The following is a 26,970-nucleotide window of genomic DNA, read 5'->3' as shown; positions in this document are numbered from 1 at the left end:
AACTCCGCGCACAGTGATAAATCCTTTGCCTTGCACGCACTACCTGGAAATTAAAATGAGGACCAGTTGTTGCACTGATTTGGGGCCAAGTTGGAGAATATATATATATATATGTGTGTGTGTGTGTGTGTGTGTGTGTGAGAGAGAGAGAGAGAGAGAGAGAGAATCCAACCTATACTGCGCATTCTACCCCCAGAGTTTCAGTGCTTGATTAAGATAAATTAATGCACAAAGAAGATGTACAGATCAACAGAAATATCCAAACCCAGAAAGACCGCAAGACTGGTTTCAGCAGAAAAAGCTTTCTTAAGCATTTCCCACTTTGTTCACCCTTTCGTTTACAAAAATAGATTTCTTTAGTTTAGCCTCTCTTTTTTTTTAAAGGGCTGTGTGGTTTTCTTTTCTTCTTCCTCCCCCCCCTTTTTTTTAAGAGCACCGACAATTTGGTCTGTCAAAGTTTCAGTCTTCAGCCTTTTGGATCGTCTCCAGGTTTTACTCAGCACAATTTCTGGAAGGTTAAAAGTACACCAGATAAAGAAGCAAGTGTTTGGAGAAACAATTCTCTCCACAATAGGCGCGGAGAATCCTGTTTCGACGTCTATGTGGCCATATGATTTTTTTGCCGGGGGGGGGGGGGAGAGAAAGAGAATTGTTTCCTGATCCGAAGCATTTTGCCCATAGCGCCGGCATAACCCTCTGAAGCCCTAGACTGGAGGTGGGCAACCTTGCCCCAAGTGGGCCTGGGATGGATGTCTAAAGCCCTTCGCAAGGTATCCATCAAGGATGAGCTGTCCCTGATCTGGCTGCCCACTGGGCAGGGAAGAAGAGAGGGAGGCACAGAGAGACAGAGAGAGAGAGAGAGAAAGGAGGGGTGTCAGAGACACAGAGATAGGTGTGTCAGAGACACACACAGAGAAAGACAGGGTGTGACAGACAGAGAGAGAGGGAGATGACACAGAGAGGGACATCAGAGAGAGAGAGGGGGTGTCAGAGAGAGAGAGGAGGGGTCGAGAGAGAGAGAGAGAGAGAGAGAGAGAGAGAGAGAGAGAGAGAGAGAGAGAGAGAGAGAGGATAAATGAAGAGACCGTAGGTGATGCAATTTCTAATGTAGGCAATGGATGATAGATGGTAGTCAACGTATTCCCAAGTTGTCTTATCGTCCATTCATGTTTTATTTGTTTAAAAACATCAATAAAAATAATGAGAGAGAGAGAGAGAGAGAGAAGGGGTGTCAGAGAAAGAGAGAGAGAGAGAAGGTGTCAAATGGTTTAATTGTTTTTAATTGCATTTTAATTTTAGACTGGCTTTAGCTTGTTTAATACATTTTCAGCTGTGTACATTATTTATTGTTTTATACAGTTTTATTTTATCTGTATGCTGCCCTGAGATCCCTATAATATAGTGTGGGATATAAATGTTTTATTAAAGAGAGGGAGGGAGGGGTGTCAGAGACACAGAGAGAGGGGTGTCAGAGACACACACACAGAGAAAGACAGGGTGTATCTGAGACAGAGAGAGAGGGAGATGACAGTCACAGAGAGGGACATCAGAGAGAGAAGGGGTGTCAAAGAGAGAGAGGAGAGGTGTCAGAGAGAGAGAGAGAGGAAGACAGGGTTTGTCTGAGACAGAGGGAAGTCAGAGAGAGAGGGGGTGTCAAAGAGAGAGAGAACAGGTGTCAGAGAGAGAGAGAGAGAAAGACGGGTGTGTCTGAGACAGACAGAGAGGGAGATAACACTCAGAGAGGAACGTCAGAGAGAAAGAGAGGGGGTGTCAAAGAGAGAGAGAGAGAGAAGGGGTGTCAGAGAGAGAGAGAAAGACAGGGGTGTGTCTGAGACAGACAGAGAGGGAGATAACACTCAGAGAGGAAAGTCAGAGAAAGAGAGGGGGTGTCAAAGAGAAAGAGAAGGGGTGTCAGAGAGAGAGAGAGAGGAGGGGTGTCAGAGAGAGGGGGTGTCAAAGAGAGGGGGGAAGAAAGAGTGTCACCCCCACAGCAGATTACCCACAAGGGGCTGCAACTCTTGACGTAATAAAGATTCTCCATCCTTGCCCTAAACAGTCAGGGAGCACAGCATCTCAGGAATCGCTTCCTCCCATATGAACCTGGTCAGGAACTCTGGTAAACCTCCAAGACCCTTTCCCCCGGTCCTGCCACTGACAGATGTTCTGTTGGTGAAAACAAGAGACAGGGACTTTCCGATCATGGCACCCAAATTAATTGGTGGCCTGCCACCGAATTTCGACAGCAAATCGCTATGGAGCCTTCTGAAGGACAAAATTAGCTCGTTTCCAAGCAAACGTTCTCTCTTTAAAGCCCTGTTCTCTCTTTAAAGCCCTTTAAAGGCTGCGGTCGAAATCCACCAGCCAACTGGCTTTTTTATTTTATTTTTGCTGCCTCAAATTTGGGCAGCATGGCAGCCGTGGGATCAGGGCCCCGCACGTTCCCTGCAGGCTGTGTTTTGCAGACCCTTGGAACAGAACAAAAATGGTCTCATGAAAGTGATTTCTCCCCCCCTCCAATAAAAAACGTTCTCGCAAGACTTGATCCCTTGTGATCCTGCACTGTTCTGGGGAGCCGGTGGCTCTCTTTACCACCATCCACCCAACTGACCAGGGAAGAAAGCCGAATGGGGGGGGGAAATGGATAATAAAGACGAACTTCATAAATCAGGCGATTACCTCATGGTCTGGGCAGCGTTTGGCTAATATGCTGAATGAAGGATTTCAGAGAAACGTTAACCTCAAAACTCCAGCAGTCTCTTTCATGTCTAAGGCCTGATCCCCCACTCCCAATTCTGAGGTTATTTGGGTTATTGGGTCTTTTAACAAGCATATTTCAACAATACGAGCACGAAGCCAGAAGACACGGTTAGCAAGCCATCTGTTGGAAATGCGAACGCTTCACCTACCCAGTCAGCGAAATCAAGATGCACGCCTGGTTTAGGACGGTACCATTTCAGATTGCAGGGGAGTGTGTGCGTGTGTCTGTTGTGTGAAGTCATATTTTTTACACATTCTCCCAGATAAAAACCTCCCTGCAGGTAGTAAACTAGGACATCGGGCGAAGGCGATGAGAAAGCTTTCTCCCTTATGAGCTACTTTTCTACATGCAGAGAAGTTTTAAAAACGGAGCGTTCAGAAATGTACCCCCACGCCGCTGGAGCGCTAGACACCAGGATTCGAACCATGGAACTGGAGAAAAACGTCTAAACTCAAAGGGTCGGTTGAAATGAATCCGCTCTGCTTTGGAAGACACATTTCGACGATCCATCGAAAGGCCTCAGTTCAGCCTTTCATGACCTCGTGCCTTCCAGATGTGTTCGCACGCCATGCTGGCTGAGAATTATGGGAGTTGCGGTCTGACACATCTGGAGAATCCCGGCTTAGCCATTCGTTGCTCTGCGGCCCATTCGGAAGATGCTGCAGGCCGGACAATTGAACCACACACCGTGACCTCCCCACAGCTGAGAAAAATGACCTTGTGTGAAGTTTGGAGGGGTTAATGAAAAACCGGGACATTCCTTTCTCCGCATCCCCCGTCAGAGCAATTAAGATTCATTTCGAGAGCTGTCCAGGATCACAGAAATAAATAACGCCAGGGTTCTTTGCAAACGACGCTCCCGGCCGGCCGTGGATTCCCAAAGAAAAGAATGCGTTCAACGATATTTCAAGCCAATGGGAATGATTTAGGGGGAAAAAAAGGCAGGCACCACACATTTCATTAGGGTGTGCACCCAGGAAATTTTATTTATTTATCTCTTAAAGGCGAACATTGATTGAATACTCAATCATAAAGGACATTGCTTTTATTCATTTAGTTATTAAACACTATAGACACTGATGCCCTACTCTGGGTTCAGCTTGCCTGACCAGGGCAGGGCCATTGCGTCCAGTTCTGGGCTCCACAATTCAAGAAGGATGCAGACAAGCTGGAGCATGTTCAGAGGAGGGCAACCAGGATGATCAGGGGTCTGGAAACAAAGCCCTATGAAGAGAGACTGAAAGAACTGGGCCTGTTTAGCCTGGAGAAGAGAAGATTGAGGGGAGACATGAGAGCACTCTTCAAATACTTAAAAGGTTGTCACACAGAGGAGGGCCAGGATCTCTTCTCGATCCTCCCAGAGTGCAGGACACGGAATAACGGGCTCAAGTTACAGGAAGCCAGATTCCGGCTGGACATCAGGAAAAACTTCCTCACTGTTAGAGCAGTATGACAATGAATCAGTTGCCTGGTGAGGTTGTGGCCTCTCCCACATTAGAGGGCTTCAAGAGGCAGCTGGACAGCCATCTGTCAGGGATGCTTTAGGGTAGATTCCTGCACTGAGCAGGGGGTTGGACTCGATGGCCTTGTAGGCCCCTTCCAATTCTGCTATTCTATGATTCTATGATTGCAGATGAGCAGGGTTGGAATCAGGAGACACGCCTCAAGCCCCGGCATTGGTGGGGCTTTGTGGTGACACCGGCCAGAGGAGGGTCTTACAAGGCGATATTAGCCTTCGGGACCCCTTTGCCTGGTCTTTTTGAAATGTGGCTCCTGGCAGAGAGGCTCCAAGCAGAGTGATTCCTTTTTGCTCCTCTGCCAGGGCAGTTCTTCAGCATGGTGGTAGAGCAGCCGGAGGGCAGCAGGAGGACAGTTCCCACTGCATCTGGATCTTCCTATAGATCACTACTCAATAACCCCCTCGATTCAGCACTTATTCCTTGAGACATTAGGGTGTGCCTGGTCACACCCAGCACACCCCTTGTGCATGCCTATGCACTGGGGGCTGCCATTCCCCCTCCAGTATGTCCTCCGTCCAGATATTCTGTGGGGGAAAATGCCCCCCGCCAACTGCGTGCAGTACAACATGGCTGGGGATATAAATTCACTTTCACCTCCTAAATCCTCCCGAAATCAACAAAACATCCCTCTCATTTCATCATGCCCCATTGGGTTTACAAAATGGGGTGGGGTGGGCGGATATATTGCCATGGCCTTAACTGTGAGCCCCATGTAAGGGCAAGATAATTCAACCAGGAAGGGGCCTATAAGGTAGGGTGACCCTATGAAAAGGAGGACAGGGCTCCTGTATCTTTAACAGTTGCATAGAAAAGGGGATTTCAGCAGGTGTCATTTGTATATATGAAGAACCTGGTGAAATTCCCTCTGCTTCACAGCAGTTAAAGGTGCAGGAGCTATACTAGAGTGACCAGATTTAAAAGAGGGCAGGGCTCCTGCAGCTTTAACTGTTGCGATGAAGAAGAAATTTCCCCAGGTTCCCCATATATACAAATGACTCCTGCTGAAATGTCCTTTTCAGTACAACTGTTAAAGATACAGGAGCACTGTCCTCCTTTTCATAGGGTCACCCTACGTTAACGATTTAATACATTTTTAGCTGTGTAAATGATTCATGTTTACATTGTTCTGATTTTACCTGTACGCCGCCCTGAAATCCCAATGGTAATAGGGTGGGATACAAATGTTTAAATAAATAAATAAATAAGTAAATAAATAATGTCAGGCCTACTTATATCTTGCCTTGCCTCCCCTCCCAAAGTGCCTCTCAGAACGGCTGTCTGTTTGGTTCTCAAAAGGATCAGTCAGAAGGAAGAAAGCCTTCAATACGGTGTGTGTGTGTGTGTGTGTGTGAGAGAGAGAGAGAGAGAGAGAGAGAGTGTGTGGAGGGTATGAGAAAAATAAAAATATTGAGAACGCCACACCAGAGGCCTTGCCTTGAGTCCGGAGGCCTGCAAGTTCTCACAGCCTTTGTGCCGTGCCAACACTGAAGTGACGGGCTTCGAAAACCACGATTTGCTCTACCCGCTCAACGCGGAGACCGTGTTTATCGACACCGTCGGAGAAACTCCCGCTCGCAGGAAGGTTCACCCTCGTGTCCCGGGAGTCATCTGTTTTTTATTTGCGACGCAAAACGTAATTAGCCTTCAGTAACGCCGCAGAAGAATCCAATAAAAGAGGGCTTTGCTTTTCATGGGTCCGACAATGACCCGCCATTTGGGGGATTTCCCAAAAATGTAACATAACTTTTTTTTCACTTTGGAACTCTAAAGAATCTTCATGAATTTCAGGACCATTCCCTCCCCAGCATAGGCATGTGCAGGCATGCACAGCACATTTCATTAGGTTGCGCACCCAGTTTTTTTTTTAAAAGGGGAACATTTATTAAATACTCAAATCATCAAGGCAGCTGGAGGACCGCTCACACTGTGTCTGGATCCCTACTCAAAGGCCCCCTCAATTTGGGGCGTTTTGCTTGAGACATTAGGGTGTGCCTGGGCACACTTGGCACACCCCTTGCACATGTGTATGCTCCCCAGGTAAGTTCTGTTGGGTTCCTTCTACATCTGCAGTTGTAGCCAGGATCTGCCTTCCTCGAGAGAAAGTGCTCCACTTGCTCAAGGTTCCTTTGCCCGATTTTGGGGGATCCACCCCCTGCTGCCTCTCTGTGTAGTATTTTAAGGGGTTGCCGCGGGAAGGACGGGACAGGGAAGTACACTTCCGCTAGCGTACCTGATCCAGTGTAAACCTGGATTGAAGCCCTGGGTTCCTTCAACATCTGGGCTCCTATTATTATTATTATTATTATTATTATTATTATTATTTATATAGCACCATCAATGTACATGGTGCTGTACAGAGTAAAACAGTAAATAGCAAGACCCTGCTGCATAGGCTTACATCCTAATAAAATCATAATAAAACAATAAGGAGGGGAAGAGAATGCAAACAGGCACAGGGTAGGGTAAACAGGCACTGGGTAGGGTAAAACTAACAGTATAAAGTCAGAACAAAATCAAGTTTTAAAAGCTTTAGGGAAAAGAAAACACCGCACGGTTGAGGTAGGTAAAAACCAGAGCTGAGGCCATTTTTGCTATCCTGTTCACAGGCGGTGAAATGGAAAAGTGTCTTGGGTTGATTTTAGGGTGATTTTAGGATTTGGGTGGGGGAGAACTCACTGGGGGCCATCAGACACTGGGAGCAATGCTAGAAGATTACATAGCATGGTTCTGCTGCAGAGGGAGAGTTTCCAGGGGGAAAAGGTGGTGGACCCTAATAATTTTGCTGCAGTCCTTTCCTGAATAGAACAAAACAAAGAGCTCAGAATGAACCGAAGGGAAGCAGCATCAGGATGTAAGACGAATGCCCTCCCTTGTGGTTTCCCCCTTAATTCACTGCTCCTGGTCTTGGAAGCTCCATTTGGCAATCACGGCTATGAGTCATTAATAACCCAGCTTTCCTCCACGAATTGGTTGGTTCCCCTTTCTTGTGGAGCAAATTCTGTCCATGAACGATGCATTGTCTCTCCCAAATCTACCGCCAATGGACTACACTGGGTGAAGCATGAGTTCTTAGTACCGCGGGAGAGGGAAAAGAATATGGGGGGTGAAACGTCATTTGACTTTTGCCTTAGGAACAAAACAAAACGAAAATGCCCAAGGCCAGCACTGAGCAAAACCCCTGACCAGCTGGGAGGCGTTGGACGTTACTGAAGAACCACCAGCTTAAATGCATGGTCATTTTTCATATCTGCCTGGTGCCTTTCCTATAACATTCAAAAGGGAGCTAGCACATTCATGAGAATTCGAAAGTCTCTCTACGTCCATTTTCCTTGTGTCCCATATCACGGTTACGAGCCCAACGCACACTTTACAAGGGCATTCGGAAAATTAACAAGGGCGGCAAATCAATAACCCAAGGATGGGTTAGATCCAAGGCTAGAAAGTGACTTGCTAACCCAAAGGTATTGCGGAAAAAGGAGACTTTCACCCCTAAAATGAAAACCATGTCCAGAGGCACCATCAGGGCCGGACTAGAGAGGCAGAGGTCCGGGGCCCAGCCCAGCGGAGTCAACGAACAGGGGACCTGCCAAATCACAGCTTTAAAAACACAGGAAGGGTTGGTACTCTGTTGTCCAAAGATTCCTCATGAGGACCGTCTCCTTGATCCTCGTAACCCGAGACACCGGGGAATGAACTGGAGTCTTCTGGCATGCAAAATATCTGCTCAGCACCTCCCGGGATCAGGTTTATCGAATGTGTTTGCTTGGGTGGGTGGAACAGAAGTGTTTCCTCTGTAAATCGCTTTTAGCTCATCCACTTCCACCTCATCAATTGCTGCAAATATTTATTTATTTATTTATTTATTTATTTATTTATTATATTTTTATACCACCCAATAGCCGAAGCTCTCTGGGCGGTTCACAAAAATTAAAACCATAATAAAACAACCAACAAGTTAAAAGCACAAATACAAAATACAGTATAAAAAACACAACCAGGATAAAAACCATGCAGCAAAATTGATATAAAATTAAAATACAGAGTTAAAACAGTAAAATTTAAATTTAAGTTAAGATTAAGTGTTAAAATACTGAGAGAATAAAAAGGTCTTCAGCTGGCGACGAAAGGATTACAGTGTAGGCACCAGGCGGACCTCTCTGGGGAGCGCATTCCACAACCGGGGTGCCACAGCGGAGAAAGCCCTGCTCCTAGTAGCCACCTGCCTCACTTCCTTTGGCAGGGGCTCACGGAGAAGGGCCCCTGTAGATGATCTTAAGGTCCGGGCAGGTACATACGGGAGGAGGCATTCCTTCAAATAACCTGGCCCCAAACCATTTAGGGCTTTGAATGTCAATATCAGCACTTTCTTCCCCTTTGCAGCAGACATCCAAGTTATGACTGGGATTTGGCCGGTTGAAACTGGCATCTCCGGAATCCACACGGATCACGTTCGGGACCTCGGCTAAAGCGACACGTCTTTCTAGACCCGGGGTGAATCCTCACACCAATACTGTGTCGCTGACATCATCAGCACCTGCAAAACCACTGTTTCCCCCCCCCCCCCCCCGATTCTCTGTTCGTTTGAGAATTTGGGATTCAGCAAAGGGGAGCGCTTAAAACGACGCCATGACCCTGCTCAGATGACACGCTAAGAGTTTTGTGCTAAACATCATGGCTCAGTGTGTCATGTGAACAATGAGGTAGCGTGCTATGTGAACCATTCCTAACCATGGCGGCTACATAACCACGGTTTAAACACGCTCACTAACCGTTTGCTGCAGAAGGGTTAGTGGCTTAACCATGGCTTAGCATGTGGTCTGAACAGGCCCAAGGTGGGTAAGGATTTTGCCCCGGAGCTGAATTGCACACCAATTCCAGCCTGCCTGAGTTGGAGTGACTGAGTCCCACAACCAGGTCCGTATGGACCTTTTTGAGGATCTGCCGTTCTTATAAACAATCAGAAAAGAGGAAATGCACCCCCCCAAAAAAGAAGACCCAAGAAGACACTGATTTGCACCACTTGTGCATTTTCCAGAGAGCTTCGGCTATGAGATGGTATATAAATGCAATAAATAAAATAAAATAAAATAAAATAAAATAAAATAAAATATGTGCACTCCAGTTTTTCACTTTCAGGTTTTCAATCTTCGCACCGCTGCTAGGTTTGGTTTTGGTTTTCATTTTTTAATTTTACACTTCAAACTTGTTTATATTACATTTTATCCGGTCATATTTGACGGTTTTAATGGATGCACAAGCACCCCTGAAATCAGAGCGACCAGCCCCTATGGTTCCAACGTGATCCGATTTCATCTCATCAACGTTTCTCAATCCTTTCCCCTTCCTCAAAACACAGCAGCAAACGTAGGAATGGAATTCCTGCACTGAGCAAGGGGTTGGACTTGATGGCCTTAGAGGCCCCTTTCAACTCTACAATTCTATGATTTGTGAACTCTGTACAGAAGCTCTTTCGGCTCAAGGATGTCCCATATGTACCTGCCCAGACCCTAAGGTCCTCCTCAGGGGTCCTCCTCCGCAAGCCCCTGCCAAAGGAGGTGAGGCAGGTGGCTACCAGGAGCAGGGCCTTCTCTGCTGTGGCACCCCGGCTGTGGAATGAGCTCCCTAAGGAGGTTCGCTTGGCACCTACATTATATGCTTTTAGACGCCAGGTGAAGACCTTTTTATTCTCCCAGCATTTTAACAGTCTATAAATAAATTTCAACTCGGTGTTTTAAATTTGTAATTTTGCATTCCTGCTGTTTTTATCTGGTTGAGCTTTTATATTGCGTTTTATATTGTGGTTTTATACTGTTGTTTTATACTTTGAATGTTTTTAATTTTTGTGAACCGCCCAGAGAACTCCGGCTATTGGGCGGTATAGAAATGTAATAAATAAATAAATAAATAAATAAATAAATAAATAAATACTTCTTTTTCACTTGAAAGTGGAGTCCTGCATTGAGCAGGGGGTTGGACTCAATGGCCTTAGAGGCCCTTTCCAGGGTATTTGATAGCACTCTTCAAATACTTAAAAGGGTGTCACACAGAGGAGGGCCAGGATCTCTTCTCGATCCTCCCAGAGTGCAGGACACGGAATAACGGGCTCAAGTTAAAGGAAGTCAGATTCCAGCTGGACATCAGGAAAAACTTCCTGACTGTTAGAGCAGTGCGACAATGGAATCAGTTACCTAGGGAGGTGGTGGGCTCTCCCGCACTAGAGGCCTTCAAGAGGCAGCTGGACAAGCATCTGTCGGGGATGCTTTAGGGTGGATTCTTGCATTGAGCAGGGGGTTGGACTCGATGGCCTTGTAGGCCCCTCCCAACTCTGCTATTCTATGATTCTATGATTCTATGATTCTACAATTCTATGATTCCAATTGGCTTTATCATCTGTATTGATCCCCCCCACTTTCCTGGCCACCTCCCTCTCTGCCACTCCCTGCTCCTTCCAGCTCCGGAAAGTGCCTTTTTATTTTCTGGCCACCGGAGAGGGAAGGGTTAAGAAAATGTTTACCACGAGGCCAGCTTCAGAGTTGAAAGTAATGTGATCAGTAATGAATTTTGTGTTACATTAGGTTGTATAAATGGACAGACAAGCGCAGACACCAAGTGGCCAGGAGTCAGGGCTAATTTAATGAGGCTAAAATAGAGACAGGACCAATTAGACACCGGGCCAGAGCAGTGCTCCTGCAGAGCCTGCAAATGAATAGGTACAAATCAAATTACTGACTAATAGAAGCAGTACAAGAAGGGGCAGTCAATGCTAAATGCATTACAGCCTTGTGACCTCTCTGCTCTGAACAACAGAATCCCAAATTTGACTTTAAAAAAAAGACGCGCGCGCGCACACACACACACACACACACACACACACAAACATAATAATCAAAGGAACTCTTGTTTGGGTCAGAAACCAACCCAGCAATGGCAACAGCCTCAGTTGCAAAAGCATGGGAAATATTCCAACGTCAGCCATTTTGCATGCGCCAGGAATCTCTACCCGAGAGGTGCATTGCTCAGTGTTAGGAAAAAGAAAGAGAGAGAGAGAGAGAGAAAGAGAGAGAGAGAGAGAGGTAGTTTGAAATTCCTGGGCATGCTGGTTTTCTGCCCCTGGGCAGGGAGCTATGTGTGCATTTGCTGCCATCCAAAATGGTTCAGAAACAGCACTCTGAAAGTGTACACCGCGGCGCATGCGGGCCATAGGTTGGCTGCGGGAGACATCGTTGCTGAAAATGCTTGAGAGGAGCCAATTCCTGTGCATGGTGGCGCGTGCGCCTGACCTGCGGGCCATGGGCTGGGAGACAGCACACACAGGAGAATACGTGCAATGTGCTCCCCCTTTAGAGAGGCCCGTGTGTGTGTGTGTGAGAGAGAGAGCATTCCAGACAGAACGGATGCCACTGCCCTGGCACACATTCAGACAATCCTGGTTCCTCTTGCCCTTGGTATTCATGTAGCAAAGGACAACCAATCAGGGCTATCACGAGCCACTCTATTAGTGAGCCTGTTGCTAATCCTGATTGGTAGCCCTGCAGCTTTTCACCGTTTGTTTTTTTTGGGGAAAAAATAGCCAAATGTCATCGCAAAGCAGGATGACATCGCCGAAGGCAAAAAAGAAGGTCTGTGATATGTGTGCAGAGGGTGAGAACAATTAGTGGTGTGCGTCACAATTGAAGTAATATAAATGGCCATCTAAAGAGGAACCCGTTCAGTCCAGGAACGAAAATGACGGAGCTGCACCACTGTGCCCTCCCCTGCTCTAGGAGGTATCTAAGATTACAAATGTAAACCAGTTTCTAGTCTGTTTCACGTCCTTGACTATAAGCTGAACCAGTGCAGGCTGGTGGCTCCGACTTCGGTGGGGCTGTGATTCCATTCAGAACCAGCCAGAACTCTAAAGGAGCTATCCAAGGCACGCCCCACACCCCCGCAAATGGGTTCAACATCTTGTATAGCTCCTTTAGAGTTCTGGCTGATACTGCCTGAAACCCAGAGCGAATTCACTGCCCCACTAACATCCGAGCCTCCAGCCTCCACTGCAGGGTTGCCCTGTTGGTGACTTCCAGCACTATCGTTGATGACCTGGGATGCCCTTGGAACAATGCTGCAACATAGCAGTTGTGGTGATGTTATGAGGAATTCAAGATGGCTGCCACCAGCATTGGCAGAGGCCTGGAGCTTTCAGTCCAAGAACGTAAGAAGAGCGTTGGTGGATTGGGGTAATAATCCATCTGATAAAACATTTTGCTAACAACGGCCAACTTCCAGATGAATTTGGAAACCCGGCAGACAGAGCATTAATGGTACAGTCCTCTCTTGGTATTTGTCCAATTACAGAAGCTATTTATTTATTACTTTCTTCTTCTTCTTCTTCTTCTTCTTCTTCTTCTTCTTCTTCTTCTTCTTCTTCTTCTTCTTCTTCTTCTTCTTCTTCTTCTCATTTATAACCCGCCTTTTTTCCTCCAAGGAACCCAAGGCAGCATACATAATCCTCCTTCTCTCCATGTTATCCTCACAACAACAACCCTGTGAGGTAGGTTGGGCTGAGAGTCTGTGATTGGGCCAAAGTCGCCCAGTGGGTTTCCAGGGCTGAGTGGGGACTAGAACCCGGATCTCCTGACTCCCAGTCCAACATTCTAACCACTACACCACACTGGCTCTCTCTCCATGGAAGAAAGTTCAGCTTCTTCCTCTTCCAACCTTTCCTTGGTCTCCAGTCCCTCCTTAAAAGTCATCTATGCTACTCGACCATGATCACTCATAATTCACACATGAGTGAATTATGGATTCTCTGCGCACTCCCAGGTAGAGACGGGGCAGAAACTCATTTGGTTCGCACCTTAATGCACACTTTCCTAATTTCGCACGTTCGAACCAATACATGATCCAGGAGCGCAGTCACCCTTTCAAACCTGCACTTCTTTGAAATTGCAAGGGAATTCTCCAATCAAAAGATGCGTACAATAATGGGTATGTTAGGGGAAATAACATAAAAAGTTCAGTGTACTGGGAAATTGCTTGCAAAAAATATGCATATTAGGCCATCTTGCAATGGAGTTCTCCTGGTTGGGGGTGGGGGAAAGAGTGTGAAAATAATGTTTCACATACATTATATTAGGAAAAATGGGGACATTACTCAAAACGGCATTAAAAATGTGTACGTGCGGAAAAACGTGTACGTGTGGAAAAACGTGTACGTGCGGAAAAACGTGCACAAAACCGCATACAGATTTTCAAGCGAATTTAAGAAAAAAAATGACGCAAGTTTGGGAAGAAATTGAACTTAAAATTGGGAAAACGAAAAGCCGAAATCGGCGGGTGCAGCCATCTTATCAGGGTGATGAAACGCGCCCCATTTTCATTTTCATTTTGGCATAATCCGTGTCAAGTTCGGGAAGAAATTGAACTTAAGATTGGGAAAACGAAAAGCCGAAATCGACGGGTGCGGCCATCTTACCAGGGTGATGAAACGCGCCCCGTTTTCATTTTCGTTTTGGCATAATCCGTGTCAAGTTCAGGAAGAAATTGAATTTAAGATTGGGAAAACGAAAAGCCGAAATCGACGGGTGAGGCCATCTTACGAGGGTGATGAAACGCGCCCTGTTTTCATTTTCGTTTTGGCATAATCCGTGTCAGTGAAACCAGTTTCAAACTGGTTTCGATACAAAGCACGCCCCTGAAGCGGACGCGTATTTGCGCTTCCTGGAAACGCAGCGAAGAGCTTGACTCCTGGAAATAGCTTTCCCATCACGGCTGTCGTCTCCAGGCCAAGCTGAAGACCCCAAAGGAGCTACCGCGAACATTCATTCCCCCCCCCAATGGTTCGTGTTTAGCCTTTGACGGAAGCTTGAAAGAGGAAATCGCTCGTTTGGCTGCCTGCACTCGGAGCAGGCCGCTGGTTGCCTCCCGCTGAGAAGGCTTAAAAATGGCGCATTGCCAAGATTCCAAAGTTTTGGAAGTCATTTCAACGGGGAGAGAGGGGGAACATTTGTTGGCAATTGCGTTGTATCAAGGAGTGGCCGGTTTCCTTTCCAAAAGCTTACGGGGAGTCGTATAAAATACACGCTTCCTCACCTCGTCGCTGTACGGGGATAAATAGAATGGGATGCCAACTTTTTAATAAATAAATAAATAAAAGCTCTCTAATGGACTTCGCAGGACAAAAATCGTTTATAACCGTTGACGGCAGGCATTCGGTTTCCTGCACTTCCGAGATGCAAGAGCAGAGGCGGTGCGTGACGGGGCGGGAGGTGGATGGAACGGACGCAGCGGCAGGAAAGGAAACTCCCCGGAACGAAGTACAGTCGAAGAAATAAACGAGCAGAAAGGGCTGAGCCGGCCTTGAAATCAAAATACAAGCATCTGGATAGAACCCCAGTTCCCAAACTGTATGCCACAGGTCATAAATCAGCCATGCAGGGCTTCAGGTCTTGGGTCCCAATCTGGCTGTCTGGGGAATCCCCTGGGGAACTCCCAGGGAGGGGAGGAAAGGGGAGAGGAGAGGCTGAGGTACAAACAATACTATGGCCTCTCCAGCCCAGTCCTCCCTCAGCACATGCCTCCTCTAGATGGGTTCCAAGGTAGCATTACTCATTAAGATGGGCCCAGAGGCAGCGTAACTTATTAGGATGGGTTCCAAGCCAGCATGCCTCTTCTAGATGGGCCCAGAGGCAGCATAAGTCATTAAGGTGGGTTCCAAGCCAGCATGCCTCCTCCAGATGGGCCCAGAGGCAGCATGCCTCCTCCAGATGGGCCCAGAGGCAGCAATCTTCCTCCAGATGGGCCCAGAGGCAGCATAACTCATCATCTAGATGGATTCCAACCCAGCATGCCTCCTCCAGATGGGTCCAGAGGCAGCAATCTTCCTCTAGAAAGGTCCAGAGGCAGCATAACTCATCTAGATGGGTTCCAACCCAGCATGCCTCCTCCAGATGGGTCCAGAGGCAGCAATCTTCCTCTAGAAAGGCCCAGAGGCAGCATAACTCATCTAGATGGGTTCCAACCTAGCATGCCTCTTCTAGATGGGCCCAGAGGCAGCAATCTTCCTCTAGAAAGGCCCAGAGGTAGCATAACTCATCTAGATGGGTTCCAACCTAGCATGCCTCTTCTAGATGGGCCCAGAGGCAGCAATCCTCCTCTAGATGGGCCCAGAGGCAGCATAACTCATCTAGATGGGTTCCAACCCAGCATGCCTCCTCCAGATGGGCCCAGAGGCAGCATAACTCATTAAGATGGGTTCCAACCCAGCATGCCTCCTCCAGATGAGCCCAGAGGCAGCAATCCTCCTCTAGATAGGCCCAGAGGCAGCATAACTCATCTAGATGGGTTCCAACCCAGCATGCCTCCTCTAGCTGGGCTCAGAGCCAGCATGCCTCCTCCAGATGGGCCCAGAGGCAGCATAACTCATTAAGATGGGTTCCAACCCAGCATGCCTCCTCCAGATGAGCCCAGAGGCAGCAATCCTCCTCTAGATAGGCCCAGAGGCAGCATAACTCATCTAGATGGGTTCCAACCCAGCATGCCTCCTCCAGCTGGGCTCAGAGCCAGTGTGCCTCCTCAGCACGCCACAGACGAGTGGATCTCTGCAAGCGAGGGTCTCTCCCAGAAGACCTCTCGTGCTATCTTAGGCTAGATCTACACTACTGCTTTATAGTGTTACCGATCAAGGTTGCCTCCCCACTTTCATAGTGTTATATCCCGCTTTTCCTTCCACGTTCGTAATGATTTGACCCAAGGGGGTTTTCTTCATGGCGCCGAATTCGTGCCACCTTCCTCTCCCGCAGTGGTATTGGGTAATCCCAACGCCAAGGAGGGAGAGCAGGGTTTCCGGCAGCCGTCCGGGTACTGGAGGCTCCCAGCGCCAACTTCCTGGTTTACAGGGTGATATTACCCAGGGTGTGCGTGTGTGCCTCCTGGCCTCTTTGAAGTGTGGCTGATGGAGAGAGGCTCCTGACAGACCGATTCCTTTTCGCTCCTGCTGCCTGAAGCAACGGCGTGCCGTTGGTGATGGCAGCAGCTGGAGGACACCTGGAGGATTGTTCCCGCTGCATCTGGATCTCTACGCAATGGCCCCCTTGATTAGGGTGTGCCTGGGCACATCTGGCACACCCCTTGCGCACGCCTATGGACGGCAGCTGTAATTCAACATCTGGGGACCCAAGATTGGGATTTATTGCTTTAGACGAACAGTGGCCTAATTGTCCATGAGCACCCATCGTCCCCCATCAACAACCAAACCCGCTTTGCTCACGCAACAGCACGGCCCCGGCTAAGAGTAAAAAACCAGCACATCCCGGGAGCTCTCCGACACTTCTCCGAGACAATCTAAGGAAGCCAGTCGCAGGGAGAGATTTATGGCGCTCCTCGACGGAGGCTTCAATTGTGAGCATCGTCGAGTCCAGCTGACTGGGTGGAAAAGCATTAGAGAAAGTGAAGACTAAGCAAAAAGAATATGGTTTTAAATAAAAGAGAGACAAATGGCTCTTTCAGCCAAATGCTTTCAACAACAGAGAAAATATTAGGGGGTTTAGAGGAACAGGGTTAGGTTCCTGGAGCAGCCAGAAACGTTCTGTTTTCAATATAGGGGGGAAAAGACAGGCCGTTTATCTTGACTTCTGCACGCTAATCAGATTATCGCTCCGCAAAGTTTTAATGAGATATTAAATTGCCTAATGCCGGGCTGCCTCTTTGTGTGTGAGGATGGAATCCCAAAAGCCGTGCCTTTGCGGTCTATCGATCGATTTCCGTCAACCCAGGTCAACTTTAAGCACGGCCAACTGGTCTTGTGAATAGTCTAACGCACATCCAGAGCTTTCATCAGCTTGACGTCCCCCGATTTTGGCTCGTTTCCCCCCCCCCCCGACTCGATGTGCATCGGGCCAGCAGACGTTTCCCCTGTTTTTCTTAATTTAAAATTCCGTAAACAGAAATGTACGCACACTGCAGGTGCACGTTGTGTAAATGACACAATCTACGGCTGAAAGGGGTGTAGATTACGTGAAGAAATAGAAATGTGCGCAAATTGCAGGCCGCAGTTTGCGGGATTTACACACGCTTTGGCTGCAACGTGAGGCGTTTGCACACAGTACAGCTGTAGATTGTGTAATTTATGCAAAGCGTCCCTAGTATCAATCCACGGTTGATAAAAACTGGTCACACACCCCCTCCCAATATTTGCTGGATCTCGTTCAGCGCATCTTGGGTCTACCTGGGGGACAAATGAAGAAGCCCATCTGACAGAGCCCTGGCTATGTTTTATCACAGTTGTGTGAATACACCCTGGGAAAACCAGCCCATGACATTGATTCCAGTGGAATTTAGAGGCAACACTTCCCCTCTACAAAAGCCTCCACAGGCCAGATGGAAACATCCATGGGCCAGATTAGGTCTACAAAAAACATGGGTGGTTCCCCACCCATGCTGTCTGTCGCATAGGGAGATACCCAATGGTACAACTTGGTCATTTTAGACTCTGGACGGAATGGCCTTACGGAGGCCCTCCGATTTATGAGTGTCCCCCACATCCAAGGGTAATGTGTACTTCAAAATGTGGCAAGCCAGGCCTGCAGTGTCTGGGCCTCTTCTTGATGCATGAGGCGCTGGGCTTGCACCCCGAAGTACAGATAAAAGGAAGGACTTCAGCTGAAACTCTCCTCACGGCCTGAGTTTGATCCCAGTGGAAGCTGGTTTCAGGCAGCCGGCTCGGGTCGACTCAGCCTTCCATCCTCCCAAGGTTGGTAAAATGAGTATCCAGTTAGCTGGGGGAAAGGTAATAATGGCCAGGGAAGGCAACGGCAAACCACCCCGCTATAAGGCCTGCCAAGAAAACGTCAGCGAAAGCTGGCGTCCCTCCAAGAGTCAGTAATGATTCAGTGCTTGCACAAGAGATTCCTTTCCTTTCCCTTCTTCATACAACGCATCGCTTCCGCCCTGAAAGGCGGCCAAGACAGATGTTAAATGAAAATCGGTGCACTACGGAATTCGCTATCACAAGGCGTTGTGGATGGCTTTGAAAGGGGGTTGGATAAATTCCTGCAGGAGAAGGCTATCAATGGCTACTAGTCATGATGGCTCTGTGCTACCTCTAGGATCAGAGGCAGAAAGCCTGTGTGCACCAGTTGCTGGGGAACATGGGTGGGAGGGTGCTGTTGCACCCGTGTCCAGATTGTGGAACCCTGGCCGACAGCTGGCTGGCCACTGTGTGAACAGAGTGCTGGACTAGAAGGACCCTCGGTCTGAACCAGAAGGGTTCTTTTGATGCTATGGAACCACTGGACACACCTGGAACTTACTCAGGCCTAGTCGTATTCCTTCCTTCTGTTCTTTTCCTGAGGCAACAGCGTGAGGACGTGATACAACTGACCCCCCTCCGCCTCAGTTAACTCCTGTTTTGACACGGTGGTGGGTACATAGCTGCCACTCCCAACACAACGCCAAGCCGTTCCCGCTGGGAGGCGGGGCTTTCGCTTCACGCGACTCGCGGCAACGCAAAAGGCCAGGAGCGCTCCCAATTTGCGAGGGCTCCAACGTCCCTTCGGCCTCCAGAGCCGTGGCGTAATCTCCCGAGAGCCCTTCCATTTATGTTAATGGCCCCTTTAATTTATCACAATAATGCACTCTGATGAAGATGGATTAATTTGGATTATGGAAGCCAGCACTTTGTCGAAGGCAGATAATAACCTCCGCGGCCACCCCCGCGCACACACGGTAAATATTTATATTGGAGAAGGAGGGGGGACACCCCACCCCACCCCCACCCCACTCTCACCCCACCCCACAGAGCGACAGAGGGGTTAAGAGAGACGAAATAGCTAGAGACAGGAAGGTGAGGAAGGAGCTACTGGAAGATTATCAGCTCTCAAGGCGAATTTCAAAATCAGGAAGGAGAACACTTTTCCTGCCCACCCCCAATTGGAGGGCACTGATCAAAGTTTTTTGGGGGCTGGTTATCACTGGGGATGGGTGCCCCTCGTTTCGTTTCCTTTGTTACATAAGTATATCCTGCCCTTCCTCCAAGGAACCCAATGCGGTGTACATGTTCCCTCCCTCCCCATTTTATCTTCCCAACAACCCTGTAAGGTAGGGCTGGATCTACACCAAGCAGGATATAACACTTTGAAAACAGTTTGAAAACTGTATATTCAATGTGTCCTGGGCCTGAACAGTTGTTAAAACTGTTATAAGGTGTTATAAAGCAGTCGTGTAGATCCTGCCAAGGTTAGGCTGAGAGTCTTTAGCAGAGAGTCGTGTGTTGGCTCCTCTATCCAATTTATTTGACGTACTACATTTACATCCCATCCAATCAATCATATCCGGCACCAGGGGTCGGTTAAATCGGGCCATTGCCAAGGACCAGACCCAATCGGTGCCTCCATTGCTGGTTCCAGAATTTGGAGGAACTTTTGCCAAAGCGCCTTCAGTCCATCCCCTTCTCTTTACAGAACCATGGTACAAAAAAGACCACCCTATTATTTTTTTAAAAAAATATTAATACATTTATATCCTGCCTTTTCCCCCCTCTTGCATGGAACCCATGATGGCTCACATGATCTTCACCCTCTCCATTTCATCCTCACGACAACCCTGTGAGGTTGGTTAGGCTGAGAGTCAAGGCCTGGCCCAAAGTCACCCAGTGAGCTTCATGGGCCAGTGGGGCTAGAACCCAGATCTCCCCAGTCCTGGTCCAACACCCTAAACACTACACCCTACACCCCTGGGCTGGGGAATGCTGGGAGTTGTAGGACTTCCTTTGGTCTCCACAGGCATAGGATCGCGCCCTGATTTCCCAGAGGGAGGAAAGCACCGGGGGAAGGTGGTGGTGGAAATGATCATGAGAAGTTAGTGAAAGGAAATCACCATTGGGTGAGAGCCGTATGTGATCTCTGATCACACCTCTTCTTTGTACCTGTTCCAGATCCCACTATGTCCCGACCGGGCGACTCGGACATGGCGTCGGCCAGCCGTTCCCGGAGGCCCTCGTCGGTTTGTTCGATGGAAGACAAGTGACGGAGCCCGAAACTTTCGGGCCAGCTCCCGCAGACCTCCAGCAGGGTCATGCTCCGGTCGAAGGTACCTGTAAAGGGGAGATGGAGAAAGAAGAATGATGAACTCTCCATTTGTAGAACCATAGAATCACGGAAGTGTGGAGTTGGAGGAACCACAACTGGTCCAACCCTCTGCAACCTGCAGGAAAACCAATTAAACCTCTTCTTAAATACCTCCAGAGATGGAGAACCCACAACCGCCGTAGGTAGACTGTTCCACCCTTGTATAGATCTTCGTGTCAGGAAGTTTTTCCTCCTAGTCAATCGAAATCTAGGTAGCTGTAACTTCTACCCATTGTTTCAGAACCTAATTTCTGTGGCCTTGGAAAATACGTCTTGACCTTTTATGTACTTGAACACTGCTAACAAGTCTCCCCATGGTCTTCTTTTCTCCAGACGGAACATCTCAAGTTCCTTCAGCTTGTCCTCATAGGGCAAACTCCCTGTATCATCCCCACTGCCCTCCTCTGAACCCATTTTAACTTGTCAATGACCTTCTGGAAATGTGGTGCCCAGAATAGTATACAACTAGGGTGACCCTATGAAAAAGAGAACCAGGCTCCTGTATCTTTAACAGTTGCATAGAAAAGGGGATTTCAGCAGGTGTCTTTTGTATGCATGCTGCACGTGGTGGAATTCCCTCTTCATCACAACTGTTAAAGCTGCAGGAGCTATACTAGAGTGACCAGATTTAAAAGAGGGCAGGGCAACTGCAGCTTTAACCGTTGCGATGAAGAGGGAATTTCACCAGGTTCCCCATATATACAAATGACACCTGCCGAAATTCCCCCTTACAATACAACCGTTAAAGATACAGGAGCCCTGTCCTCCTTTTCACATAGTCAGCCTAGTTGAATAGAAAAGGGAATTTCAGCAGGTGTCAATTATATGCACGCAGCACCTGGTGAAATCCCCTCTTCATCACAACAGTTAAAGCGGCAGGAGCTATACTAGAGTGACCAGATTTAAAAGAGGGCAGGGCACCTGCAGCTTTAACTGTTGCAATGAAGAGGGAATTTCACCATGTTCCCCATATATACAAATGACACCTGCCGAAATTCCCCCTTACAATACAACCGTTAAAGATACAGGAGCCCGGTCCTCCTTTTCATAGGGTCACCCTAATACAACACACCAGGTGTGGTCTCACTACTGCCCAATAGAGAGGAATAAGGACTTCAAGCGTCTTGGATAAAAGGCTCCTTCTAATGCAGGCCAGAACTGTGTTCGCCCTTCTATCCGTTCCATGTCCATCGTTTATAGCCTGCCGCCGCCTTCCCATGAAAAGGAACCCAACGGTTAACGCAGGACTGCACAACCTCTGTGGCCTGAGAGCCGCCCAGGTTGGCAGCCTGATGGTCGGTGGCCACATGCTCATACGCACGTTCATGCGCATGGCTGGAGACACACACACATGCACCCACCCCAGCAATCCTAATACAGTGGCAGGGAAAAAGCTGTCCATACGAGGATCTCTGAGGGAGGGAACGGAACTCCTTTCAGCTCATTCCAGGGGTGGGCGGAGCCAATGGCGAAAGTGGGGTGGGGCCAAAAGGCAAAAAACAAACCACGGCATATTGTAGCTTAATACTCTGATTGCCCATAATTAAGTCTTGGAGGAAGCTTAGGAGACGCATTTCAACCTTTCAGAATGGGGGGGGGGACCATCCGGGGAACCCCAGGGAGATGACCTTGTACCCCCACAAAAGCTGGATTTAGTTCCTGGGTCTGAAGGGTTCTGCATCCCTGGAGCAGAGACTGGCACGGCTGGGTGGGTGACAATTCATTAGCTGTGGGAGCAGTGGAGGCTCATGGCTCCGACGCCAGTGGGGTGGGGAATCCGTTCCAGGTTTCAGTTAGAACCAGCCAGGTCTCTAAAAGAGCTGTCCTTGGATCGCGCCTCTAGAGTTCTGACTGGCTGTGAATGAAACCCGGAGCGGATTCACCGCCCCACTGACATCGGAGCTGCCAGCCTCTGCTTGGTGGGAGGATGAGCACACCTCTGGGGGCCACAGGGAAGGCCTTGGAGGGCCGCAGGCTGTGCACCTCTGTGCTAATGGCATCAAGACAATAAAGAACCGAATCCTAAACGGAAAACACAAGATGATACAGTACAAAGCGAGCCACATCAGGCAAGAGCATCTCAGTCAAAGGAGAGCACCCGGGTTAGATATCAGCACAGTCTGAAGGAAACTGTATAAACTGAAATCCTTCTGGAAGAGCCACATCTCAGCCACGCGCCTAACAGTGCAATTCTACATATTTCTACCGAGACGTATGTCCCACTCAACATGCAACTGCCTGTAGAAGATTGGTGCCTAACCGAGTATGGCGTGGAGGCCTGATAGACCTCTCTGGAGAGGGTACTCCGAAAAGTAGGTCCCACTGCTGAGAAGGCCCTGCTCTTACAAGCAGATGCCCATTGGGTTTCATTTGGAAACAGCGCCCAGATCAGGGCCTTCGGACGTTCGTTATTGTGCAGCAAGCGGCCATTTTGTTTTTTTAAAAACAACACACCTAGGTCCTGATCATATCCAAGTCAAGCAGTTTTAGGATGCAAACATAGGCACATTTTTATTCTGTCGTGAGTCCCAACATCTGAGTAAACACGCTTTGGGCTGCGTTGTACATCCCAGTGACTTCAAAGGGAGAGTTCCGCATGTGTGAAGTCTTTACTATCGAAACTGAGAATTGGAGATGGAAAGAGAGTGAGAGAGAGCAAGAGAGAGAGAGAGAGAGAGAGAACATGTACAGCTCTCGGAGACGATCGAATGAAACCCCTATACGCTCCTCAGAAAGGCTACTTAAAAATAATTCCCTTAACTCGCAGTTGTTTCCTAATTCAAAAATAGGACCTGACGTTTGACTAAATGCAACGATTAGATTGTGGACCCCAGATCACTTCAAAGTACAAATTAAAATTATTCAAGTCTATTATACCGCAGGTCTGCTGCAAAGGCTTATTTTAAATCATCCTCCCCCCCAACCCGGTCGGAATGAGATTACGGGCCGGGCTTTTGACGCTCGGATCGCATGCCATTCCGCTCGGCAATTAGGTAACTGAATATGTAGCGTTGAGCAGGCCTGGCTTTTGCCAGCCAGCCTGCTGGGGTGGGTGGTGGGTGGAGGGGGGAAGAGAGAGAGAGAGAAAGAGAGAGAAGAAGGCAAACGCCAGTGTTTTTCTCAAAGTTAAAAGTGCACAAAACAACATATCCCTGGTTATCAGCCCTCTGGTGCTTCTCTTTGATCAACCGTCAGAAACTATCTCCACTCCGGCGATGACTGTACAGCTTCACGGCTCACTCCCGGCCTCTGACAGGTAATAATAGAAAGGGCGAGAGACCAGGCCCGGCGGCAGGCGTCCCTTCCTCTGATAACGTCCAAAGTGCTGGCCGATAACCAGTGGTAAACACTCAGGCCGGCCAGCTAATCTGTGCATCAGCAAAGAGGACAGATAATACGAAACTCTAATGGGCCTGGATCAAAAAACCCACAAAAATGAAAACCGGGGGGGGGGGGGAGGGGGCGGTCAGCGTATCCGGCGTTTTAAGGCCAGTGAGTGGGGGATCCCCAAAGTTGTCCGCCATTTTGATTTCACTTCTTGGTCAGCGTACCTCGCAGAAGCTGCTGTGGTCGTGGTTTATACCGCCTGCTCCATCTGAAAAACCGGTGTTGGTTTATTCCGTTTCAAGATAATTCCAGGCTGCTTTTCATTTTTAAAATGGAAATACCCCCCACACCCCCAAGGTGGCTTACAAAATGAAGTCATGCTAAAGTACAATACAACCAATCATTAAAACAGCGATGAAAAAGAATAAAAACCTTAAAATTACCCAGGGATAGCTGACAGTGTTAGCAGTGAGGGGAATTCCTCGATCTAGTTAGATAAATAGTCTGATATGGTTTAAAGCAGCTTTATGTATGAGGTAGAGGCAGTGCAGAGAAGTGGTTAGAACAGGCTACCCCAACAAGGTGGGTCCCAACTGCCATCAATGCCAGCCAGCATGGCATCGTGGCGAGGTGGCCATGGAGACCTGCTGTACTGTGGCGACATAGGCACTCTCGAAGTCCGCCTTACCCACAATGCCTCACTCTGAGGTAGGACCCCTCAGAATGAGGCATTGGGCAGGACAGCTCTCTGGAGCACCCAACCGACTGCTTTCCCATTGCAGCATTTGCCGGGGCCTTCAAAATGGAGGTCTTGGGTGGACTGATGTTGTGGAAAGAACCAGTTGCTGGAGTACTTGCCACAATTTTGGGGAGCAGCCGATGAGGCGCTGCAGAGCACCCACCTGCCTGGAGTCACATGACTTGCAGTTAGCAGATGACCTGCCAGCAGTGTGGTGGCAGTGGAGGGGAAGGCGTGATCAGCCACCTCTCAAAACCTGCCGCCTAAGGTGGGGCATTCACCCTGTCTCATGGGAGGGCTGGCCTTGATCATAAGCTTGGTTTACACCTGCATGTGCTTCACTTGATTTCGGTGGCAGCTGAACATGTGCATTCACTCCACTGAGATGTTATAACCCTGATGTGTTATTAGATCTATGGTTATCCAATTCACACATGGAGTTCCCCCTGTATCCGCCAAGTGATCGATAATCTTGGGTGGACCCGCCCTTGGTGACTGCATCTTGAGATTGGGAGGTAGAAATGTGCCTAGTGGGGAATGATGAATTTCGGAAATGTCCAACATTATAGCGATATAATCACCCCACTTCTCAGACATACTCAAGCGAATGGTGGTGATAATCACATTTCTCTCTGATGTTCTGGACGTTGACAACATGTTAGTTCAGCGGATGGTTCCTTGGGCGAAACATCCCGAGAATTGAGAGAAGTAAAGAGTTTTGTTGAGAGAAAGGATCTCTCTCATCAGGATTCCACCGTTATCTATTTTTCCATGTAACGTAGAGCGGAAGAAATTTATGGCACGGGTCTTGAATTGTATGTGGAACCTACCACTTCCTTGCTGCTCTATACATTTTCAATAGCAACAGATTTATTTGGGGGGTCTACTGGTGCCAAAACAATATGGCTAGGATACGGGAGAATCCTAGAACATTGGATGGGGCTGGTGCTCCATGCCAGAACTCCAAGAGCCAGAGCAATCTCAATCGATGGATGTCCAAACTCTATTTGAAGACCTCCAGCCAGGGAGAGTCCACCACCCTTCTAAGTCACTGGTCCCATTGTCAAACTGCTCTTGGCATTAAGATGTTTCTCCTAACATTTGATCAACCTCCTGTATCTTATCAGGTCCAGGTATTTAATGGTAACTGTTAAAATTGTCTTTTAAATTTTGTAGGTCAGGGAGTGGATATTATGCTTTTTATTATGTCGTATTTTGGGGTTGCAAACTGCCCAGAGAGTTTTGGCCATTGGGAGGTACAGAAACAAAATAAATGAAATGGAACAGAACTTGTTTTCCACATCGTTAATCATCTCTGTGGCTCTGCTTGACACCGTTCCCTCCGTCTCTGAGATGGGGAACCAGTGGGCTTCCAGATGTTCCTGGACTACAACTCCCATTATCCCTGATCTTTGACCATGGGGCATTAGGAGAAACATCTCAATGCTAAGAGCAGTTTGACAATGGAACCGATGACCTAGAAGATTGGAAGGCTCTCCCTGGTTAAAAGTAGAAGTGGGACTTCTAGAGGGCCATAGAAGGTTCCTATCCTATGTCTATCTCCTCCTTAAAATGTTGCACCCACAACTGGGGGAGAGTCAGGGAACCTTTTTTTCTGGGAGTCTCTTAAAGGTCCCTCCTTCCCCAGTGAGAAGGCAACGGTGGGAGACTGAGTTTTTATCGCATTTCAAAAGCGGGAAACCGAAATACCTTCGCCTTCTTTTCAAGCAGGCCTAGAAGTAACGGTGCAAAGAGCTTTTGATGCTTTGCCAAGGCGGCCGCTGAGGTACCCAAATTAAAAATTCAGAGAGAGAGAGAGGGAGAGAGAGAGAGAGAGAGAGAGACCGGACCTAGTTCCAGAGATGTTTGAGGGAGGGCAGTGGAGGTAATGCCAGCATTACCTCCCCAATCAGACCCTTGGACCTGCCAAAACTTCTTACCTGCAACGTGTGAGGCGCAATCATGAATGTGAAAGCAGGTATCGGGGATTAACCGTGCCAAAAAGCTTTCTCAGGAAAAGCAGCCCATTGGTCTGGGAGGTGCGGCCTTTATCTTTTTCTCCCTTCTCGACTCGGCGAGGGCGTTCCATGTCCGTGCTTGGTAATAAATCTCACGCCAAGACAATCAACCTGCATTAACCTACGATCGCATGGGCTTCAATAAGCATAGGCTTATTTTCCAGGGACTGCCTCCCCCAACATAAATTTTTCTGATGCATGTCTTGCGTAGATCCGGGACAAATAAAAGGAAGGGCTTCTTCACGCATCGCATAAAGTTGCGTGAATGTCCCTTTACAGGCGCCATTTATGCAAACATACATTTCCGGAAAACCCTGAGCCGCCATTTTTATGCAAAATGGCAGCTCAGTACAGGGATGGATGGCCCTGCGGCGCCTGGTAGGGGCGGCAGCGATGGTTTGGCAACCCCCCGGCAAGAACGGGCAGAGGCGAATCGGTCCGTCCCTATAATCATTCCCCCCCATCCCATGACGCTTTCTCTGCACTTTGATGACCTTACTGT

At 48.3% G+C, this 26,970-nt stretch overlaps 1 protein-coding gene across 5 annotated transcripts in view; it reads right to left on the bottom strand.

Annotated features, from left to right (window-relative positions):
• BCAS3 (BCAS3 microtubule associated cell migration factor) overlaps positions 1-26,970 on the bottom strand; it is a 538,487-nt gene that overhangs the window by 12,723 nt on the left and 498,794 nt on the right. For 3 of the 5 annotated variants that reach the window (XM_063146608.1, XM_063146610.1, XM_063146609.1), the window contains one exon: positions 20,183-20,350. In XM_063146608.1, the coding sequence (XP_063002678.1) occupies positions 20,183-20,350 (168 nt within the window). Of the gene's footprint in view, positions 1-20,133; positions 20,351-26,970 lie in introns of all 5 variants that reach the window. The other 2 variants (XM_063146612.1, XM_063146611.1) reach the window with 2 other exon arrangements.

Source organism: Elgaria multicarinata, chromosome 22 (genome assembly GCF_023053635.1).
Source record: "Elgaria multicarinata webbii isolate HBS135686 ecotype San Diego chromosome 22, rElgMul1.1.pri, whole genome shotgun sequence".
Lineage (NCBI taxonomy): Eukaryota > Metazoa > Chordata > Lepidosauria > Squamata > Anguidae > Elgaria > Elgaria multicarinata.
The sequence above is the reverse complement of the archived record's forward strand: the minus strand, read 5'-3'. Positions and strand labels throughout refer to the sequence as shown.